At 31.4% G+C, this 20,970-nt stretch overlaps 3 protein-coding genes across 4 annotated transcripts; 1 reads left to right on the top strand and 2 right to left on the bottom strand.

Moving 5' to 3' along the window:
* Positions 1-429: 429 nt before the first annotated feature.
* Positions 430-2,091, bottom strand: LOC101222027. Its single transcript, XM_004148839.3, has 2 exons — positions 1,716-2,091; positions 430-926 (listed from the first exon to the last, which is right to left on the bottom strand). Exons 1-2 carry the CDS (start codon positions 1,989-1,991, stop codon positions 666-668), a joined length of 537 nt encoding a protein of 178 aa, XP_004148887.1. The 5' UTR covers positions 1,992-2,091; the 3' UTR covers positions 430-665.
* Positions 2,092-3,421: 1,330 nt separating this feature from the next.
* Positions 3,422-11,751, top strand: LOC101222267 (protease Do-like 2, chloroplastic). Its single transcript, XM_004148840.3, has 21 exons — positions 3,422-3,801; positions 4,506-4,646; positions 5,047-5,097; positions 5,925-5,998; positions 6,157-6,220; positions 6,605-6,649; positions 7,288-7,395; positions 7,622-7,699; positions 7,829-7,895; positions 8,038-8,096; positions 8,333-8,432; positions 8,575-8,654; positions 8,907-8,963; positions 9,372-9,475; positions 9,596-9,683; positions 9,809-9,894; positions 9,995-10,019; positions 10,112-10,183; positions 10,377-10,427; positions 11,001-11,061; positions 11,149-11,751. The coding sequence occupies exons 1-21, from the start codon at positions 3,589-3,591 to the stop codon at positions 11,394-11,396; spliced, it is 1,872 nt and encodes a 623-aa protein (XP_004148888.1). The 5' UTR covers positions 3,422-3,588; the 3' UTR covers positions 11,397-11,751.
* Positions 11,752-12,344: 593 nt separating this feature from the next.
* LOC101222503 (probable indole-3-pyruvate monooxygenase YUCCA10) lies at positions 12,345-17,413 on the bottom strand. 2 transcript variants are annotated; one of them, XM_011661013.2, is made up of 4 exons: positions 16,698-17,413; positions 14,978-15,211; positions 14,731-14,859; positions 12,345-12,790 (listed from the first exon to the last, which is right to left on the bottom strand). In XM_011661013.2, the coding sequence occupies exons 1-4, from the start codon at positions 17,322-17,324 to the stop codon at positions 12,617-12,619; spliced, it is 1,164 nt and encodes a 387-aa protein (XP_011659315.1). In that variant the 5' UTR covers positions 17,325-17,413; the 3' UTR covers positions 12,345-12,616. The 2 variants fall into 2 exon arrangements, with proteins under 2 accessions (XP_011659315.1, XP_004148889.2); XM_004148841.3 differs by having other exon boundaries at positions 16,686-17,407.
* Positions 17,414-20,970: the final 3,557 nt, after the last annotated feature.

Raw genomic sequence — 20,970 nt, 5'->3', positions numbered from 1 at the left:
AACTCCCTGTCATGCACTGGTGTCCCTGTGTTGGGCCAGCAAGAAACCAAACATCTAAAAGAAGTAATTCCAGACGGAGCTCTGCAACCTCACAACTCTAGAGAATAAAGGGCCAAGTCTTCCTCCTCCTGCCAATTTGAGAACGTGTAGTACACGTTTCCAAAAGACTTGGAAAACCTATACAAGTATCATTTAAGAACCAAATAGACACCCTAGCTTATATTTCATAACACTTCCCTGTATAGTTATAGCTTTGTCTTTGACCCACAAACCTGAAAACACTCCTTGAAGTGCTGCCTTTATCAGACATAATTTGAGATCAAACAACTATAAAATGGAAAAAAAAAACACACACACAGTTCAAAAATCAACCATGCCCAATTACATTTCGATCAAATTTTTATTTAATCCAGATCAACATAAATGCAATAGAAGAAGCTCTACTTTTACTTATAGCAAACCTTCCAAGAGGAGTGGTGCAAGATCTGGTGCGTGGAACATCCATACTTAGTCAAAGAAAGTTGCGTTGACATTGAAGAAATAAAGCAATACATGAATTGTTTGTCCAGAAATATAGGTCTGACCATAAATGAGTTACTAGTAAGAAAATAAAGTAAAAGAGACAAATTAGTTAGTTACTTTCAAAATTGAAGTGGTTGATACAGTTAAGACAGTTCTATTCTTTGTGCAATTAAGTTCACTGCTGCATTGGCAGAAGAGAATGCTCCATGAAAACTTTCCTTATAGGAAATAGATTCCAATTCTCTTGCCATATTCAACAAAATTTCGCCTAGGTCGGTCGTCTTCTTTAACAAAGAATTGTAGTATGACTTTGCAGCAACCTTGCTTATATCTACATTAGTTTCCTCTGGACAGTACTCTTCATCTAACCATTTGTGCAAAGTAACCCTAAGCCACTCTGATTCCTGAAAAAAAATACCTCAACTGATTGGTCATAGAGGAAAGATTGATGCGCACACTTAACTGAAACTAAATTTTCAGAAAACATATATATTAAAAAGAAAAATTTAACCATTAACTGGACAGCCATTATGCTGGATTAGTGAAAATAGCTACACTAGACAGTAAAATTGGATCGCTCAAACTTATTGTTGCTATAAATTTCCTATACACATCTAGAAGAGCTTCCACAAGCTAATTAGACAAGTAGATTTGATTCTAAATCGTTATATCGAAGACACCAGCATATCTAATAGGACATTCCAAGACTGATTTCAAGGATTTCCAATCTCCTTCACGTAAATTGCTCGAAAAGAAAGGTTAAAATTGTCTTGGATCATCAAAACAGCTGTAAAATGGTGGCATCCTTCACAGATTTGACTTCAAAGCCTAATATTATTGATACTAACTTGAAAATATTTCCCAGCTCAATCCATTTAACATCTAGTGCTACACCATTTTCTTTTCGAAGAATACATCAAAAGTCATGCCTACCGTACTCTAGAGACCGTCCAAATTTGTGTTCACAAAAACATTGTCTAATTTGTAATTAGTTTTCATGAAGATAACAATGTCATCGCATCACATTCATCATTCAAAAACATCAAGAATGCACCATCGTCAACAAAAAAAAAAATAATAATAATAAAAATAAAACCAATTATTACGTTAAAATCATTAAATGAAGCTCGACAAGCAGCCTAATCAAGCAGGTACAGAAAAACCGAACGAAAATCAGAAGGAAGAAGCAATACCTCCAATGCCTTTGAAGGAACCGACCACTCATCAGGGACCCTGAGGCTTTCAACCTCCAGTTCGGGATCATCATCTTCCTCCCCATACGGTGGGCCATTCCGAATATAAGACCTGGAAGTTGTTTGAGCATGCAAACGGGCGTTGCAATGGATAATCTGTGGACAAAATTGTGGGAATTTGATGGCGCGCTTTCTGGAAATGAATGGGAAGGAAAAAACAGAAGAGTTTGTGATGGAAACGTGTTTAGTTGGTGGAATCAAAATAAGAGACTCCATTTCTTGTTGTGCTTCTCTGTGCCAAGCTCCCCGAGGAGTTGATGGCAGGGCGATTGAGACGTGTGGATATGATTTATCGGTGAAGCTTTCTTATTTTATCGTTATTTTTAACTTAAAGACAACAACGAGTAAATAAGGATAATAACCAAACACATAGTAAGGTACACATAGGGTCATGTTAGTTTATTGCACCACTTGCTTCAAACAACAAATACAAACTTTAAACTAAATAGTCGGACTAACCACGTAGGAATGTTGCAATGCAATGCCAAAATATGATATGTAACAATAATTTGATCACCCAGTGAGATAGGATTAGTTCGTGAGATTTTATGTCTCGGTTGATTATCCATCTAAAGTAACACAATTAGTTTAGTTTTTTAATTTTGTATCGTCGTATGGAAAACACTTGTTCCACAAAAGCATGTCCCTTGTAGCCATTTTAAAAGTATGTTAAACACATACAAACAATTAATATTGACAAATTGTAAAGTGAGTGATTTTTTTCGTAGTATTGCTTTTATTTCAAATGAGACTATTTCCATACATCACATAATAGTTAAAAATGTAATGATTTTCATACATTGTTAACAAATAAACACATATAAACAACAAAGGAGTTATGTTATGTTATCTTTCTGACTAACCTCGCTCTCACCATCAAACGAACCGATCAAATCAATATACTCTTTAAAGTTAAAACACTAATCCCAAGCCCACACGATATAGGGCACAAGAGAGCACACAGGCGAAGAGAGAGAAACACCGTTGTCGTAGGGTTTGGGTTGACGTGTTGAATCGATGGATATATACTATTCAAACAAAAATAAATCAAGTTGAGATCAAATCGATACTACACGACATCAAGTAGCTACAACATTCTCATCAGCTATATCTTCACACATGTTGTAATATTTTATTATAATACATACTTATAAATAACTTTACTTAATCACCTTGATCAATTTTTTTTGTGAGCTTAGATGAATTGACAATTTATCGTACTAATCTAGGCACCAAAATATGTTGGTCTAAAGAAGTCTTGGGTTCACTTAGAAGAAAATTAAGAAAAACTAAGAAGAAGTTGCTCACTAAAGACAAATGCCACAAAACACACCTATGACAAAGTCCAATGTAGACAAGATCCAAACCTCTAACAATGATATTTTCTCAAGTTCTCTTTTGAGCGCAACAATAAAACTGAATTATGACTTTGAAATGCAAATGGACGTCGTCGTTGGAATTAACAGTAACTTCACGTTTGGTAAATAAAGCGTGGTTTAAGATCTTATAACCAAACCATACACTTCTCATCAAAATTTGTGATTCTTTTCTTGGGAGGCTAATCACACAAAGGCCCAAAGTTCGGCCCAAATTAAATGGGCCGCAGTATTATTCCCAACAAGCCCACTGTTGGGTCAAAACTAGACATGGAGGCGCCAAAATTTCGCCGGGCTTTACCTAATCCTACATTTTCGTTTAAAGGATAAGGAAATTCTCCGGCACTGACCCACCGTCTCCGACGGCATTTGTATGTAAAAGTCTCACATATCTCACTCTCATTTCCTCATTTCCTCATTTCCCTCAGCTCCGAGCAATGGCTGCAGCAATGGCCAGCAGCTGTTTCTCTCCCTTCGACTCCACCGTTAAATTATGCTCCTCACTTCCCTCCCGGAGCCGCCTGCCCAAGTCGCAGCGATCAATTGCTTCGCTCACTCCTACAGCTATCGGTGGTGACCGGAGAAACGCTTCCGGCTCTAAAAGACGTTCCTCTTTGGCCGCTTCTTCTTCTGGCAACTTTGACGGCGAGGTATTTTGTAGTCCTAATGCTTCTTGCTATATCCACTTAAGTGTCGTCCCTTTCTTTTCTTTTTTACATGTTGACGGTATTATAGCTGAGAATTTGGAGTGAAACGTACCGAAATTAGCCTTTTCGTGTCAAGAGACTCGAGCCTTGGTTGATCTTGTGGAGTGATATGTTCTTGCAGCGCGTTGTTTTATTATGGAGTCTTCAGAATTTTCTTTGTGTTGCTCTCCCTCTTTCTTGCTTCTTGCTTAGAACTGCGAGTTCATCTACCCGAAAAATAAGCATTGTGTGTCAAGAGATCGAAATCTCCGTTGAGCTTTTGGAGCGACACGTTCTTGCAGCGTGTTGTCTCAATTTCTAGTCTTCAAAATATCCAACAACGCAATACCAGGACGAGGCGGGAGGCTAGAGAATCACCTACAAAGAACTTACTAGTTTCAATAAGGAAACGAAACAATATAATATTAAAATAATTAGACTACCTAACATAGTGTTACGGTTTCTTGAATAAAATGATTTTCAATTTTGAGGAGAAAGAAGCGAACAGATTCATTTGTTTAATTTATGTAATATGAAGATTCAATGCCACAAATTTAAAAGGAATGATAATTGTTTAACATTTACTGACTGGAGAGAAAATCTCATTGACTATTTTTATTGCATGATTTTTCTAACATATTTTGGTCAATTTGGGTCACCAAATGAAGAAGGAATCTGGCATACCACTGCTGCATCGGAGAGATAACAGTGCCCAACGAAATTCCGGCCGAGTGCAGACAGAAGCTTATAAATCATTTGGCATGCAGAGGAAAGATAAAAAAGAGTTGGTTAATGCAATCGAGGATCAGGTATGATTAGGGGCCATGGCATTTGGTATTTAAGTTGCATTATGATGCTAATAGGAACAAATCAGTCATTCTTCATCAACTTATTCAAATTAGATACAATTGCTATTTTCATTAGAGACGGTGAAAATTGTCATTTTCCATTGTTATTTCAGCATTTCTTCAGGTGGTGTTAGGATTATTTCAAATCAAAGCTTAAGTGATCTGTATATTAGCTGTAGAGTAGCGAAAAGTTTTCATGTATAATAGCTGTAGAGTAGCAAAATGGGAATGCTCAAATACCAAATTTTCTGCAATACTTTTTGTGTGCCATAGGTTTTCATGTTTACTATGCCCATTTTTTTGGGAGTTATTTTTTTTCCTGTCTCTTTTGATCCCGTGGATGACTGCTTGGAAATGTTAGGTTGAATCGGGGAATCTCCAAGGTGCAGCTTTCCTGAATGCTGTTGTGAAGGTAGTTTAAAGTAAAATTTTAAGATTGAATGCCTTAAGCAATAACAGTTACTTGGTATCACATCCATTTTACTATTACCTTCAGGTTTCTCAATAAATGTTGTAAAATTTGATTAACTTTTCTAATAAATAAGTCAGAGTTGGAATTAGGACCAGTTATTTATCTTCAGGATTCATTTTTTTTACTTACTTGATCTAACATGTCAATGACCAAAATAACTTAACTTCATCATCCTATGTATAATTCTGAATTATTGTTTTGTATGGTGAAAATAATAACCAAAATAACTTAACTTCCTCATTATAAGGCTAATTCTTGGATTATCCTTTTGTACGGCAAACAGTGAATAACATTCTGTATCCAGTGATATAAGTTATTTACTAGTTTCCAGGCACCAATACCTTTTCTTTGGGATTTCTTGTACTTCAACGAATTGGTATTCACCAGGGATGATTGTCTTTTTCTTTCTTTTATTGATGTCAATAAAAAAAGTCTTTATATCTGGTAAAAAAATGAAAAATGTCTATTCGCACGTGTATATATTGTTTATTGTCGTTAGAAAGGAAAAGAAGATGTGAAAAGGTGAAATGTCCTTTGCTATTTGGCAGTTGCAGACTGTCTAAGCTGGTTTGCATATTTTCTTCAATTCACGACTTGTTTTATCACTTCACTTTTCAAGGCTTTGTTTTTTTATTCACTTGTTGGAGCCTGTTCAAAAACTGTCTTAAATTATAACTTATCTCACTTTTGCAGACTCACCGAGCATATATCCACATGTTAATTTAGTTCATGAGATTTTCTTCTCACATCTGGGATCTATTGTTTAGGTTTATTGTACCCATACTGCTCCAGATTATTCTCTACCATGGCAGAAACAAAGGCAGTTTACAAGTACTGGGAGGTGAGTAATAAAGATGTTATCTTTTTTCCAGACATGGAATATGTTGAATTTCAGTTTCACACTTTGAGTTTTGGGGTCTATTTTTATATTGTAACTGTTCAAACCACTTATTATGCTTTGTGGTCGCTTTGTTCTTGTTCCTTTTATCTTTTATGCAGTGCCTTCATGATTGGCGATGGTAAACTCTTGACAAATGCACATTGTGTTGAGCATGATACACAGGTAATGCACTGAGGAATTTGAGCCTCCGTTCATGTGATAATATCTATTTCCTATACATGTTGTTGGCTCAAGATTTCCAATAAATTGTGTCATCTATAGGTTCCATCAGGCATAGTTGGAACCCTTCTTTTGGCTTCCTTTTGTGGGGTTGATTTTTTGTATGACTCTTTCAATTTATTTTTTTCAACTAAGCACATAACGAAGTTATTATTGTTTCTTATTCAGAAGGAAAAAGGAACAAAATGTTATTTTAACACCCCCACTCCCCCAAGAAAAAATAACAAAAAAAAGAAACTAGCTTCTTTCTAACCTGATCTTCCCAAGATCATTTTTATTTACCATTTTTCACGTTTTGTTGATGCTGGTCCCTGTGTCTGGTTGCAGGTCAAAGTAAAGAAAAGGGGAGATGATACCAAGTATGTAGCTAAGGTATTATTGGTGGAGAAGCTTGTTTTCATTTTTTGAGTTTTGACCATTCAAGCTGGAGCATCTGAAAATTTTGATTAATTTGAACAGATTTTGAGAACTTAGGCATGGAAACACGTACCAATACTAACATTCTTAAAGAAAAATAAAAATTTTAAACAGGTTTACTGTTCAAAATATTCCGAGTTTCTTGTTTATGTGAAAGGAAAAGTCTATAGAATATAAAAGAAAAATACTTTCCACTAATTTCTAAGCAAGTTCAATGGTCAAACATATGCAACCCAACGTTGTTAGTTGTGCTCTAGTGGTTTTCATGTCCTGAAAAATTCAACATGGTTCTTTTGAAATCATTTTGACTACTATAAAAAAAAATTGTTTTGACTATATCAGTGAAAAGTTTTATTTCTCGTAAATAAATTCCTTCTGTAGCTTCTTTGCACATTAGCTATAGTATTACTACTGTCTTTTGTCTAATAAACTACATATTCTCAAGTCAATGAAAAATATTTTCAAAATTTGATGCATGTGTGAATACTCGGGCGTACCAATTTCTCAAGTGAGATGTTTAATTTCAAGCTGTGTATTTATTGATATTTGCAAGATCCTTGCGCTTACCATCTTCTCAGTGATATTGTATACAGGTTTTAGCCAGAGGAGTTGATTGTGATATAGCTTTACTTTCAGTTGAAAATGAGGAGTTTTGGAAAGGAGCTGAACCACTGAAGTTTGGGAATTTGCCTTGCCTTCAGGTTTGTATTTGGCTATTTGATAAAGCGATTGATTCCAGTTGATGTCATCTTTTTCATCGTTCCTTAATTTTCTTCCTCTTTCAAATGATCTATTTTGTTAACTATGACTCTTAACCATTCAAATATGAAGATTGTTTAGTTAGAAATCATCTACGTTATTTTGCTTTATGTACATAATGCTATAGCTATATAACTTACACTCAATTCTTACTGTATTTCTGAGCAGGATGCTGTGACTGTTGTGGGGTATCCCCTCGGAGGAGACACCATATCAGTGACAAGGGGAGTTGTGTCACGTATTGAGGTACCACTTGTTCGATTCTGACTACCTTTTAACTGCTTATTTGCCGCATCAATGATAGATTACTTTCACGATTAAATGTCTGGCTGTTATAGAAAATATTCTATTGATCTAAGAAACTAATTTCCTCAGGTTACATCCTATGCCCATGGGTCATCAGATCTGTTGGGCATTCAAATCGATGCTGCTATAAATCCTGGTCAGTATATTATTATTTTCACCAAAAAATTTATCCCGCCAATTACTTTGTGGTCATTTATTATGTATTTGTATCCTTGCATTCTTGAGATATTGATATATTATCTATGTAATATTTACTGCGTCTTCTTGCTAGATTTTAGGTAATAGTGGTGGTCCTGCATTTAATGACCAAGGGGAATGCATTGGAGTGGCATTTCAGGTAGATTTTCTAAGTAATTTTTTTTTACTTGTTAGCCCTATGAAAAGACATTTTTGTCGTAAATGTTAAAATCCATATTTTAGATTGAATGAGACATGGCTAATTTTCAATTATGTTGCCTTTATAACCTGTCCTAATTTTAGATTGATATCTCAATCCAATCTTAAGCAAACTCCTGGTATTGTTATGTAAGAATATTTTCTATCAATTGTTCCTTTACAAGAAATTTCTTTTAGGTTTACAGATCTGAAGAAGTTGAGAACATTGGATATGTTATTCCAACGACAGTTGTATCTCATTTTCTGAATGACTATGAAAGGAACAGGAAATATACTGGTGAGACTTTATAACTTTCTACATATTATTACGTTCTTTTTCGTTCTCTATCACTTTTTTATGGTAGATCAGGTTAGGCAATCACTTAAATGTTGTTGCATTGAATGTTGCAGCATGTACCTAAATATTCATGAAATTTCAGGTTTTCCTTCTCTTGGAGTTTTATTGCAGAAGTTGGAAAATCCAGCATTACGTGCTTGTTTGAGGGTGAAGTCAAATGAGGTCTGTCTTTTCTTAAAATGCATTTCTTTTATAGGCTAATGGATTTTATTAGTATTATTATTTATTGTTGGCATTAGAGAAAAACTTTCTTTTGAATATTTGCAATATTAGTGTGGCTTCTTACAATTAGCCAATATACAACTTAGGTTTGCTTAAGTTGTCCCTTGTTTTCAATGCTAGAGCTTGACATCATTTTATTTTTAAAGTGATAATTTCTAATGCTTCCCTGACCTGACATCTATGTGAATTTAGGGTGTATTGGTGCGGCGAGTAGAACCCACATCTGATGCTAATAAGGTCCTAAAAGAGGTACACATAACATTATTTGGAGTTTATTGTTTTGGTGTGTTCTTTGACTTGTTTAAATTCTTGGAGAACTGCATCCGTGCATGTGAAATCCAACCGATTGCCCTTGTCATGAAGGATGTGGTCTGTCCAATGTGGAGAAACCTTGCAGTGTGACTTTATTATGACAAGTTGATTTTCATAAACTTTAAAACCACAACTTCACTCTTACATCAGTTATTACGCACTTTTACACCCTATTGAGGGGAATTTTGCGTAAGAGTTAACCTTAGTCTGGTCAATCTTTTTGGCATGTGAGTTTACTCATCTCAACTTACGAATTAACCTTTCAAGTGCTAGTAATAGAGTCAAATTAACTAAAGGCTAACGTTTTGAAGTTCAGGTAATTGATTGGCTTATTATTTTTTTCAGGGAGATGTCATTGTTAGCTTTGATGATATTAAAGTTGGATGTGAAGGAACAGTACCTTTCAGGACTAACGAGCGTATAGCATTTCGATACCTTATCAGTCAAAAGTAAACAACCTTAAATCCCTTTTGATGTTTATCATTATAATTTATGCTGTTCTACAGAAGAAACGACTTTGCTGTGGCTATAACTTAATTTGAGTCATTACCTAATTACAACTTTTACAGATTCGCTGGTGATGTTGCAGAGCTTGGTATTATAAGATCAGGAGAGCTTATCAAAGCCAAAGTCATTCTCAATCCACGCGTGCACTTGGTATAAATCCCTTCTGATGTCTATCATTACAATTTGTGCTTCCGGATGATGACAATGGAGCTCATTTGATTTGGTTTTGTATAAATTTCTTGTGCTGATTGTGTTTCTCATGCACTTCACTGAAGGTTCCATTTCACATTGATGGTGGACAACCCTCTTATCTGATAATTGCTGGCTTGGTGTTTACTCCACTCTCTGAACCCCTAATAGAGTATGCTGTAGTAGAAGTTTCCCTTAAATTTCATTTTCTCATAGAATATTTACAATTTTCATGCATTTGAAGTATTTTTATTGGTTTTATTTCTCTGCAGCGAAGAATGTGAAGATTCTATTGGGGTAGGTTACTTGGATGATACTTCTTAAGTCAGAAATTACAATTACTTGTTTGATAGTTTGAAGTTTTATCTTTCATTTTCTCTTTTGATTAGTTGAAACTACTGGCGAAGGCACGCTATTCCTTGGCAAGTTTTAAAGGGGAACAAATAGTGATCCTGTCGCAGGTAAGTTTCAACTTTGATTGATTTTAACCACAAACATCAAAATTGTTTAGAATCTTCAGATAATGGGGATATCTAGTTTAGGGATCTTGGAGTACATTCCTTGCTTTCATTTTAATGAGAGGACAAAAAAAAAAAAAAAAAAAAAAAATCACTTCTGATCATATAATCTTATTTGACGCCTTCTCACACTCAGGTCCTGGCTAACGAAGTGAATATTGGATATGAAGATATGGGGAATCAGCAGGTACTTAACCTAAATCTTTAAAGCTTATATTACAAATTATCTAATAGATCAAAGGGACAAAATTAATAGTTTAGAGACGTATTAAAAATTTGGGGATTTATTGGACACCTTTGAATGTTCAAGGATGGGAATAGATACAAACCTCCGAGTTAAAAGAGACAACTTGATAATTTCTTTTGAGAATTTAATTTTGTTTTTCTAGTCTTCCTTTTCTAAAAATAATCCAAAATTAAATTCTTAGCCAAAAATCTCAATTACACAAATTCTAGTCTCACTTGTTAACCATTTTGGACTAATGAACACTATTTTTATCCATTAATTTCTATATTTTGTTATCTATTTCCACGTTTTGAAAACATAAGCCAATTCTTTAAGAAAAATTAGTTTTCAAAAACTTGTTGTTATTATTATTATTATTATTTTCTATTAGAATTCGACTAAAAATTCAAGTGTTTCCTTAACCAAGGGAAATTAAGAGGAACATAGAAACAAACTTAAGAATTAAAGAAATCGTGATTCAACAGTTTGTGTGAATTCTCTCAAACATAAATGATGTACGTGACACCACTGCAGGTTTTAAAACTGAATGGAACTCGAATCAGAAACATCCATCACTTAACACACCTTGTCGACAGTAAGTCTCCAAAATCTCAAACCTCATACCTGTTTTTGTTGGCTTCACTTTACGTTTCTTCACTGATGGTCTTTGACATTTATTCAGCCTGTAAGGACAAGTACTTGGTTTTCGAATTCGAAGAGAACTACATTGCCGTTCTTGAGAGAGAGGCCGCCATCGCAGCTTCGTCCTGCATACTCAGAGATTACGGTATTCCATCCGAAAGGTCCTCGGATCTTTTGGAGCCATATGTAGATATATCAGAAGATGAGAAAGGAATGGTAGTTCAGAATTATGGTGATAGTCCCGTCTCCAATGCCGAAATAGGCTTCGAGGGACTTCTTTGGGCATAGTCACACAAAATCTTGCTATTTGATCTAAATTCTTACCTGCAGATATGATATGATATGGATGTTTGCTTAGAAGTTGCAGGCCACTAGAGTCGATGAGGCTCGACTGCGGTCGGTTCGGTTACTTACAACAGGTAATTTTGCTGTATTCTCTCTCCCTTGTTTGTGGGTTACAATTTTTTCTGCCATTGGAAAAGGGGAGCCAAAGTTTTGCAGAATAATAAACCATTGAAGGGCTTGTACCATTAATGTAAAAACATTAGTGTAAAATACATTATTCTTTTCATCTTCCAATCTCTAAGGTTCGATTTAGTCACGGTTGATTCTAGACATATTTAAGCCGTACAACTTTTTGAAAGGTGGAGTTACTTTTATCGTACTCATCTCTTTAGAAAGCGATTCTTATGCAGAAATGAATTGGATTCATACCAAACAAAAATGTACCTTGATTAGTTTTGTTACAAGTTTTCAAGACACTATTATATAATATATAATGTAATCCGATGCAAATGGCATTATACTTAAAATTTTCTTTGAAATCAAAAGGTTCAAATATCTTTGTAATTCGATTTAAAAAGTAGTTAAAAATTATAGTAGAAAGCTATGTTATTAAATTATTGGTTCATACATTATAGTTAGAATTATAATTTTGGTTACGTTAGAATCTAGTTGTTTATAATTATAATTTAGTATTTAATAAAACTTTCATAAATAGTTCATATATTGTGATGATAATTTTTTAAACGAGATTAAATCTTAACTTTCTTTGAATGGACCAAAAGAGAACCAATCACTCATATAGGAAAAAATACAGTTGTGATATTGAGGAACAGAATGATCACCACGGGTATATATTATAAAAGTATAATGAGGAAATTCAAGAAAAATAAAGAAAATTAGAAATTAAATATGAAAATAAGATAAAGGAAGAAATTGAAAGAAAGTAGAGAGTTATGAACCAACATTTTTTCTCTCACTAATTTCTTGAATTCTTAAACACACCAAACTCCAAAGTTACTATAGGTAATTTAACAAGTAGGACATGGCATTAATTGTGTACTAAGGATGTATGATTCCACATAGATGAAGGAAGCGTCCTTGTTTAAAGAATTGTACACAACGGTATTATGCATGGGCATCTATTTATAATAAAGGGATATAATTTCATAAGTAGTTTTGTTACTTTGAATACTTAATAAATAAGCTTTTAAGAAAATAAAGCACTAAATACATTGGAGTTGAGCTGCTATGTCTTTGGCAACTTCTTGGGCCTCGAACTTGGACCCAAAGAGCCCTCTTTTGGATAGGCCCACACAATAAAGCCCATTGCTTCCTTTCCAGTGATTGGGTTGATTCACTTTGGATAGTCCATCATCATTTAAGAGAGATCCATCATCCTAAATCAATAACATTTTAGGGAAATTGGTATAGACAGCAAATTTGAGGGTTTGGTTTTAAAAAATGTTAAAAAACAAAAAATCATAAGAATTATACTACATGTGATTTTACTTTTGGATAATCCTAAAATACCCTTGGGAGGATCTAAATAGATTGCAACTATTTTCCACTCAATATATGTTATACCATTTGAATCATATGGTCATATTAACAACAACAAAAAAGTGTATAATTACCTTAATTAGCTTTTCATTTTGTTATTAAACACTATTCTAATCACGGATGGATTTATGTTCGGCCAGTAAGAGTACTTGTCTCCTTTCATATTATCGATTTTTATATTTTTATATTAATTTTAAAGTGTTAGATTATAATATATATCATACAATTCTTTATTTTAACTAAAGTATGGTCGTTGTAGTTGTGCTTCTATCACAATTCTATAAATCTTAAATCACGAGTTCAAATTTTTTTTATTTTGTAAATAGTTTCACAAATGAGTTTTTATTACAAATATCAATCATTTTCTTTTTCCAAATATAAAATTTCTTCCTATATTTCAATAGTGTTTTTCTTCGAATATTAATTTTTTTTCAAATTTCAATAATTTTATTTCTCCAAACACTTCAAATGTCAATTTTATCCTCAAATTTCAATAATATCATAAAAGGAAGATAATTTAAAGAAAAAAGGATAAAAAACCTAATTAAGATAAAACTTGAACTTGTTTTCTACCCGTCATTTGTTATCCAACAAATATTTAGAAAAAATGCAAAAAAGTTGGTGATCTAACATTTCACTCCCTCAACAACATTCCATGAAAAAATATTATTATTTTTCTTTTTTTTTGATGCAATTTTTAAATTCACACTTACAATATTTATGTATATATTTATTTTATTTTATTTCATAGTTAAAAGCTACAAGATATATTTTTTTTTCGTTCATCGTTAGAAAATACATATCATATCAATTCACTGGTAAGTTCAAATTCTTTTTAATCTTTTTAGTTTTAATACTTTATAATCTATGTGATAAATCATAATACTTATATTTTTAATATTAATTTTGTAGAGTAAACATATCAATATGGAGAGATATTTTAAAAGAAAAATAACAATAGAAACTATAGAGTAATCATCTTAAAAAAGAGACATATACCTGATTTTGATAGATTTTATACAAAAATCAATTTATGAGAACTAGATTCTAGTCTAAGGACTAGAATTTCATATTATAATTATAATATTCAAGATCAAGTTTGTAGAGCATATCTACAAAAAGATCATTGTCAACCTCGAAATCATATTTTTTTCATTCAATAAATTTGGGACAAAGTCAAACGATTTCATCTAGGTTGGTTTAAACAATATCCTAATTTGGTTAAAATATAACATTTCAAAGGATGTTGCATTTTGTTTATGTTGCTACTTGTTCAAACTAGAAATAAGTGAATAATCACGAGGGAAATGTTTTCTAAACATTTTTTTTCCTGTCTTTATTATGTAGCATCATCTTATATAAAATTTATAGATTCGCCACATACTCTACCATTACCTTTTCTATTTGATTCTATATTTTCTAAAAAGAAAATTTAAAGATAGAATCAAAATTAGAAAGAAAAAAAAAAGTAGTTTTCAAGCCCTTAATCTATATTTTGAATTTGACATAAAGTTCAAATGTTTTTGAGGAAAAATAGTGGCACATACATAAATATTAAAAAAGAAAACATAAAACAAAATGGTTAAAAGGTGCATTATTTTTCTCTCATAAAATAGTTTTCTTTTAAGTCACAATCTTATCAAAATTTTAAAAATGTCTTTTTCATTCATCCTTTTGATATTGAATAACAAATAGTAATAATAATAACAATAAAAATTACCTCAAGGACTTTGAATGTGGAATTAATAAAAAGAGAAGGGTTTGATATATGTTTTACCTTAAGCCATGAGTTTGCAGAGCTAGTAAAGCCAGTGCAAAATATAATATCGTCGAATGAAACCATTTTCCCATCTTTAAATATCACATTCTTCTTGCTTTCTACCTTCGCTATTTCCGAAGATATTACCTAAGTTGAAAGTTAAAGTTATCGATCATTGTAAGTTATGAAAAGAGAATGATCTTAACGTTTCCAAATTATCAATCACTATAAGTTATGGAAAGACAATACACTTAGTTTTTAATACCTGAATTTCGCCGGATTTGATTTTGTTGCAGGTTCCTGCGTCAATGATAGGGAACTTTCCATGATGTCTCTTCATGTAGATAGGACCTTTGTTTGGTCTTTTCATTCCATATTTGGTTAAATCTCCAAAAACCATTTTGCTAAGAAATACCATCAATGAATCCAAAAACCCTAATGGAAGATATTTCCCCAAAAACACTTGCAAATTTATCAATCTTCTTGTCAATATATGTATCTGTTACGAACATGGTAGAAAGACATTCAACTTTGGAAATCAATAATATATGGATCCACAAACTTTTCAATTTTGTATCACATGGATAGTTGACTTATTTACTTTCTTAAAAAAAAATGTTTTGTAGTTATAAAAATTAAAGAAAATGTGAATTGTTCAATCTCACATATTTTATTTACTATTTTTTTTATATCCCTGAGTACGCTGGTCTCCACTTCAACTAATATCAAGTGAGACTTGCCTGACTCGATAATTAATTCTTAGATAGATGGTCACCATAGATTAAACTCGTAGGCAATAAATTTTCAAGTAGATGGTCACTATGGATTGAACCCATGATATGTTAATTGGTTATTGAGATTACCTTTTTACGATCAGTCAAATTGACTATGACGATTCGTATTTTATTTACCATTTTGAAAAAAAGCTTTTAATTTAATGGACTCAAATATTTTTTTTCAAATCCCAATCCTAAACGGGAACGGCTAGATTTCCTAATTTAGGAAAAAATGAAAACAAATAAAAGCATTAATTAATTTAGAAAGAATTTTGGTAAAATGAAAAAGAAAATAGTTTTTTAGTGATATTTTTTCTTTAATTTGGAGAGGACAAAGTACGAGTGATACAAAAACTTCAAAAGAATATTATTGTAATTAAGATTAGAAAGAAGAAATTTGTGTGATTAAAATAATTTATTTTGTTTTTATTTTGGTGGATCATTAGAGTATTTTTTATTTTCTTAAGTTCAAGGTAATTTATTTTAAACAAAGGTAATAACATTTTTGAAGCCTTTTAAATGTTGAGAGGGGCATGGTTGAAAATTTTGAAAGTTTATATACATTTTTTACACAAACTACGTAGATCAAGAACTTTTTTTTTTTTTTTTTCAAATTAACATAATAATAAAAAATTCAAATTTTGGCATATTTGAATGAATTATTATAAATCCCTCTCCTAATTAATTAAAGTGAATGGTTAAATAAACTTCCTAATTTAGAAAATAAGGTATCTTATCAAATATAACCAAACGATAAAATACTTATACACTATATAACAATTTCAAAAATGAGAAAAACTCACAAGCTCACCAATGAAAGTTATCACAAATGTTTCATAACCACATGTCCATGGTAGAAAATACAAAGAATATTTAGTGATTAATTGATATCTAGGGCTAAAAAAAAGTGTTGTTTAGATTTATAATTTTTTTTTGAAAAATGTGGTTTAGATTTGACACACGATTGTTCAATATAAAGAATGAAGAACAAACCTGAATTTTTTTTTAAAAATGATAAATTTCTTTTTTAACACGTGAGAGGTGATATAAATATTTATGATTGTTTGTTGTAGTTATGAAAGTGAAAAAAGAAAAGAAAAGTTAAAATTGAGAAAGAAAACAAATAAAAGCAATAAAAAATTAAGAAAGAATTGTAATTGTTGGTAGAAGGAAAAAGGAAATAAAAAAAAGAGTTACCGGACTACGAACAAGAAGGGAAGTGGCAGCGGAATGATTAACAAGATCATACGCAATTTCCATTCCCGAATTGCCCGATCCAACCACCAACACCTTCTTCCCTTCGTATCCCTTCCCCGATTTGTACATCTTTGAATGCATCACTCCTCCCCCGAATTTCTCCATCCCCTCCACCTCCGGCATGTACGCTTCTGCCGTCTCTCCCGTTGCCACCACCAAATACCTTCCAACATACTCCTCCATCTCTCCCTCCTCACCATTAATACTCTTATTCTTATTATTATTCCTCACTCTCACTCTCACCTTCCACTTCTTCAACTCCCTATCCAACTCCGCCCCCTCCACATTTCTCCAAAACATAGGTTCTATTCCGAATTTCGAGATGTAAGAATCTATATACTCTACAAACATCTTCTTCGTCAAGTAATTAGGGAATGGATCCGGAATCTCCATGAACGCCAGCTCCGATGATTTCTTCGGAAGATGGAGACATAAGCGATCGTAAGCGTATTTCCGCCAAAGTGAAGCAGAGCAATCCTCTCGTTCGAGGAGCTTGTATGGAATTGAAGCTTTAGATAAACATGCGGCGGTGGATAGGCCAGAGGGACCTGCTCCAACGATGATCACGGTGGTCTCCATTATGATATTCTTGAGATGTTAGAGATGTGAGGTAAGGGGTTTGGGTTTTTGTAAGGGAGGAGGACAAATACGGTGGATGGGAGTTTGGTGGATGGGAGTTGGAAGTGTTTGGGTTTTTTTGAATTATAATTTAGAAATAGTTGCAAATTTAGCACTTAAATTCAAAATAACGAATTAAATAGCAACATTTTAAAAAATTTACAAACATAACAAAATTTGTCAAATTATATTCTATGACCGATAGATCATGTTGTAAATATTGATCTATAACACACGAGTTTATAAGTCGTACATGTCTATAATGATAGTTTTGCTTTATTTGCAATTTTTTTTAAAATATTGTTATATCCTTAATTATTATTTTTAAAATGGTCATCAACTACAAATACCCCTATAATTTATGATCTTCTAAGATTGCATTAATTTTGTCTTTACTTTAGAGTTTGATGTTTTGCGTATTGACATCAATAAATTTTCATCTCTCAATGTGAGTCTAATATGTCTTTTCCAATAAAACATCGCTTTTTGAGTTTTCATTCTCAATCACTTTTCAAAACCTAATCTTTTTCTCTTTTTCGTTATTTCTTGTTGATGATCAAATGACAACACACTTTTCTTTTAAGAAACGAGAGCTACAACAAGAGTGAGAAAACTAATGAAAAATGAGTAGTTGCTAAATTGCCAATGAATCCACACTATGATTTGCCCTATAGATAACCACTCTAACAAAAGGTTATACAACATTAAGTTTTAGAGGGTGTGAATCAAATATTACATGAGCCCATTTCTTATACCATACATCCAAAAAGAAAAAAAGACCTATATAATAGATTCTTTACATGTAATTTTTATTAGAAAAATTAACTGATATATTAAACATAAAATTAAATTTCATATCCAATAGGTTTCTAAATTTAAAAACTCAAAAAATAAAAGTTTTTGTGATCAAACTTAAAATGTTTGGAACTCTAGTCGTATCCAAACCCTTTTGTTTTAATCATCCACATCTTGAATGTCACATTTGTCTTTGGTGTATTGAATTTGTTGAGAAAAAGTTGATGTGTAGTAGTTGTAAATGGTTGGTTAATTCTTTGAAGGAAAAAGAAAGAAAGTAAATACTTTAATGAAACATTGGGCTTTATGCCAAATAATTTTTTAATGAGAGTGACTTAATTAACAATAATTCACTTTATGTCAAATAATTTAATAATTCACTTTAGGTCAAAAATGTAAATATTATTTCAATGAGATGAGTTAATCGAGAAAGACCCAAAACAATTATTGAAGAGCGACTATGCACAAAAGAAAGATTATTGAAAAAAATGATATGATTTTAGGTGTCTTTATCTCTTCAAATTATCTTATAGTTAACAAATATCTTTAGGTGAAAGGAAAAAAAAAAGACAATTATTTGGTGCATATATCTTTCCATCACACATATTTTTTTTAATAATTCATTTTTTAACGGGGTGGAAATAGGAGTGGCAAATGAGTTGGATGCATTTTTCATCGTTTTCAAATAGTTATAAATATAACAATTAGATTTACATGGTTAAAAAATATATAACAATATTTTATCAATGGTAGAAGTCGATCACCGATTGACTTAAACCATGTTGCAAATATTGGTATATCAATTGATTTTACTATATTTTGCAAAATTTTATTAATATGTTACTATACATTTAATCATTATTCTGAAAGTTGCCTAACTATATATATTTTTGAGAAATTTCAATAGATAATAATAATAAAAAACTATTTACGAAAAAAAGAAATAAAAAAGAAAAAAATTAAATGAAATATAGAGAATTTGATAGTTTTTCTTTATTTTCTAAATAATTTCAATATTTTTATATTTAAAATCTCGTTTTTAAAAAACATTGATAAGTGAATGAATTATGAAAAATACTTTTAACTACTAAAATTTCAAAAAATATTCTTATATCCTCAAATGAGTTAAAATATAGGAAGTTTACACAAATAAAAAAAAAATTAGAATAAAAATAACAAATTTAAAAGCATTACTATTACTTACTATCGATGAAAGTTATATTTATCAAATTTGCAATATAAAACTACTAACGTGTTATTTTTCATGTAAAAGTTTAAAAATAGCTTTAAAACTTGAAGAAAACAAAAAGATTGAATCCATCGTTTTGAGCTAAGCCCATCTCCAGGTTTCTTTGAGCCCATTACCATTAATAAGCCCCAAGATAAATGACAAATGCAACAAATATATACCTCAATCATTTGAATTTGCTACCATTTTGCATCTTCAATGGTCAATCTATTTGTATTTCTACCATATGTTATGGGTGAAAAGAAAAAGGTAAAAATCAGTTTATTTGGTTAAATATGGAGGCCTAGATTAATTAGCCAATCAAGTGTTCGGTTGGTAAACATATTACTATATAATCAAGAAGACTCGTAATGTTAGTGACACAAATGAAATTCATGTATTGAATTCTCTACTAGTCTCTATCTAACTCTCTAAAAAAGCAATTAAAACTTGATTGTTTGTGTAGTTTTAGTGACAAAATACATCATACCGAAATAAGTTTTTCCTCCATTGTGGTAGAGAGATCATTCTTTTAATTTTCTTCATCCAAAACTTGACCATCATGTTAACTAATAATCAAATTAATTCAAGACGATGATTCATAATCAATTTTTAAATTTTAAAAACTAAAATATCTCTCCTTTGAAACTTCAAATATAATATCAAATAAATACTAGTTTCAAATATTAATGAGATTAGAGAATGAACATTAGGTACTCACGTTGTAGACTTCATTCCTCATGTATGTAATTGATGATTCACAAATTTAACGATGGATGAGTGAACATGTTTATCAAGTATGTTACATCTAAAAACATATCTTAAAAACTAAAAGTTTGTTCATGGAAGAAAAAACTATTTCTAAAGATTGATATATTTTAATTTGGAAATGAAACAATTATTCTAAACTATAAAGTAAAATAAAAAATTTAAAGTTATTAGACAATAACTTATATTATTATGCACCAAATTCTCATTATTTATATCCATCTCCACATTATTGTGTGACTAATGTCCAAAATTTTTCAATATTAAAATTCTCATAGTGGTATTCACACAAAGCACATCAACATTAATGGAAAAAAAAAAGTTAGTCTTCACTAATTCTAGGTTTTATATATTCTTTATGTGTACTTTAAAATGGTTAAATTAGTCTTTATATAAGGACCAAATTAAACTAAAATTTTAAACTTTAGGGATTAAATTGAATCCTAATTTTGAAAGTATATAATGATTAAAATCTTAAAAAGAATACATGAATAATCAAAGTGAAGTTTAAAATATATGAAATTAAAATAGTATTTATTGAGAAAAAAAAAAAAAGTAACCATTTTAGTGCTGAAGACAGAGAGCTGACCTAACACAAAGTATATTATAATTAAATAATAATAATTAAAAAAAAGTTTCACAAATTTGCTTTTATACAAATAAGATCAAAATAAATTTTTTTATATTCTTAACTTTTCATTATCTCTTTTCATCAGTTAGACAGGTTGGAAAATTCAAAGTAAAAGCTTAAATTCATATATTTCTATAGTTTTTGTATTAAGAAAAATTAAACACCACTTTAATTTCTATAGTTGA

Source organism: Cucumis sativus, chromosome 7, assembly GCF_000004075.3.
Source record: "Cucumis sativus cultivar 9930 chromosome 7, Cucumber_9930_V3, whole genome shotgun sequence".
NCBI lineage: Eukaryota > Viridiplantae > Streptophyta > Magnoliopsida > Cucurbitales > Cucurbitaceae > Cucumis > Cucumis sativus.
The sequence above is the reverse complement of the archived record's forward strand: the minus strand, read 5'-3'. Positions and strand labels throughout refer to the sequence as shown.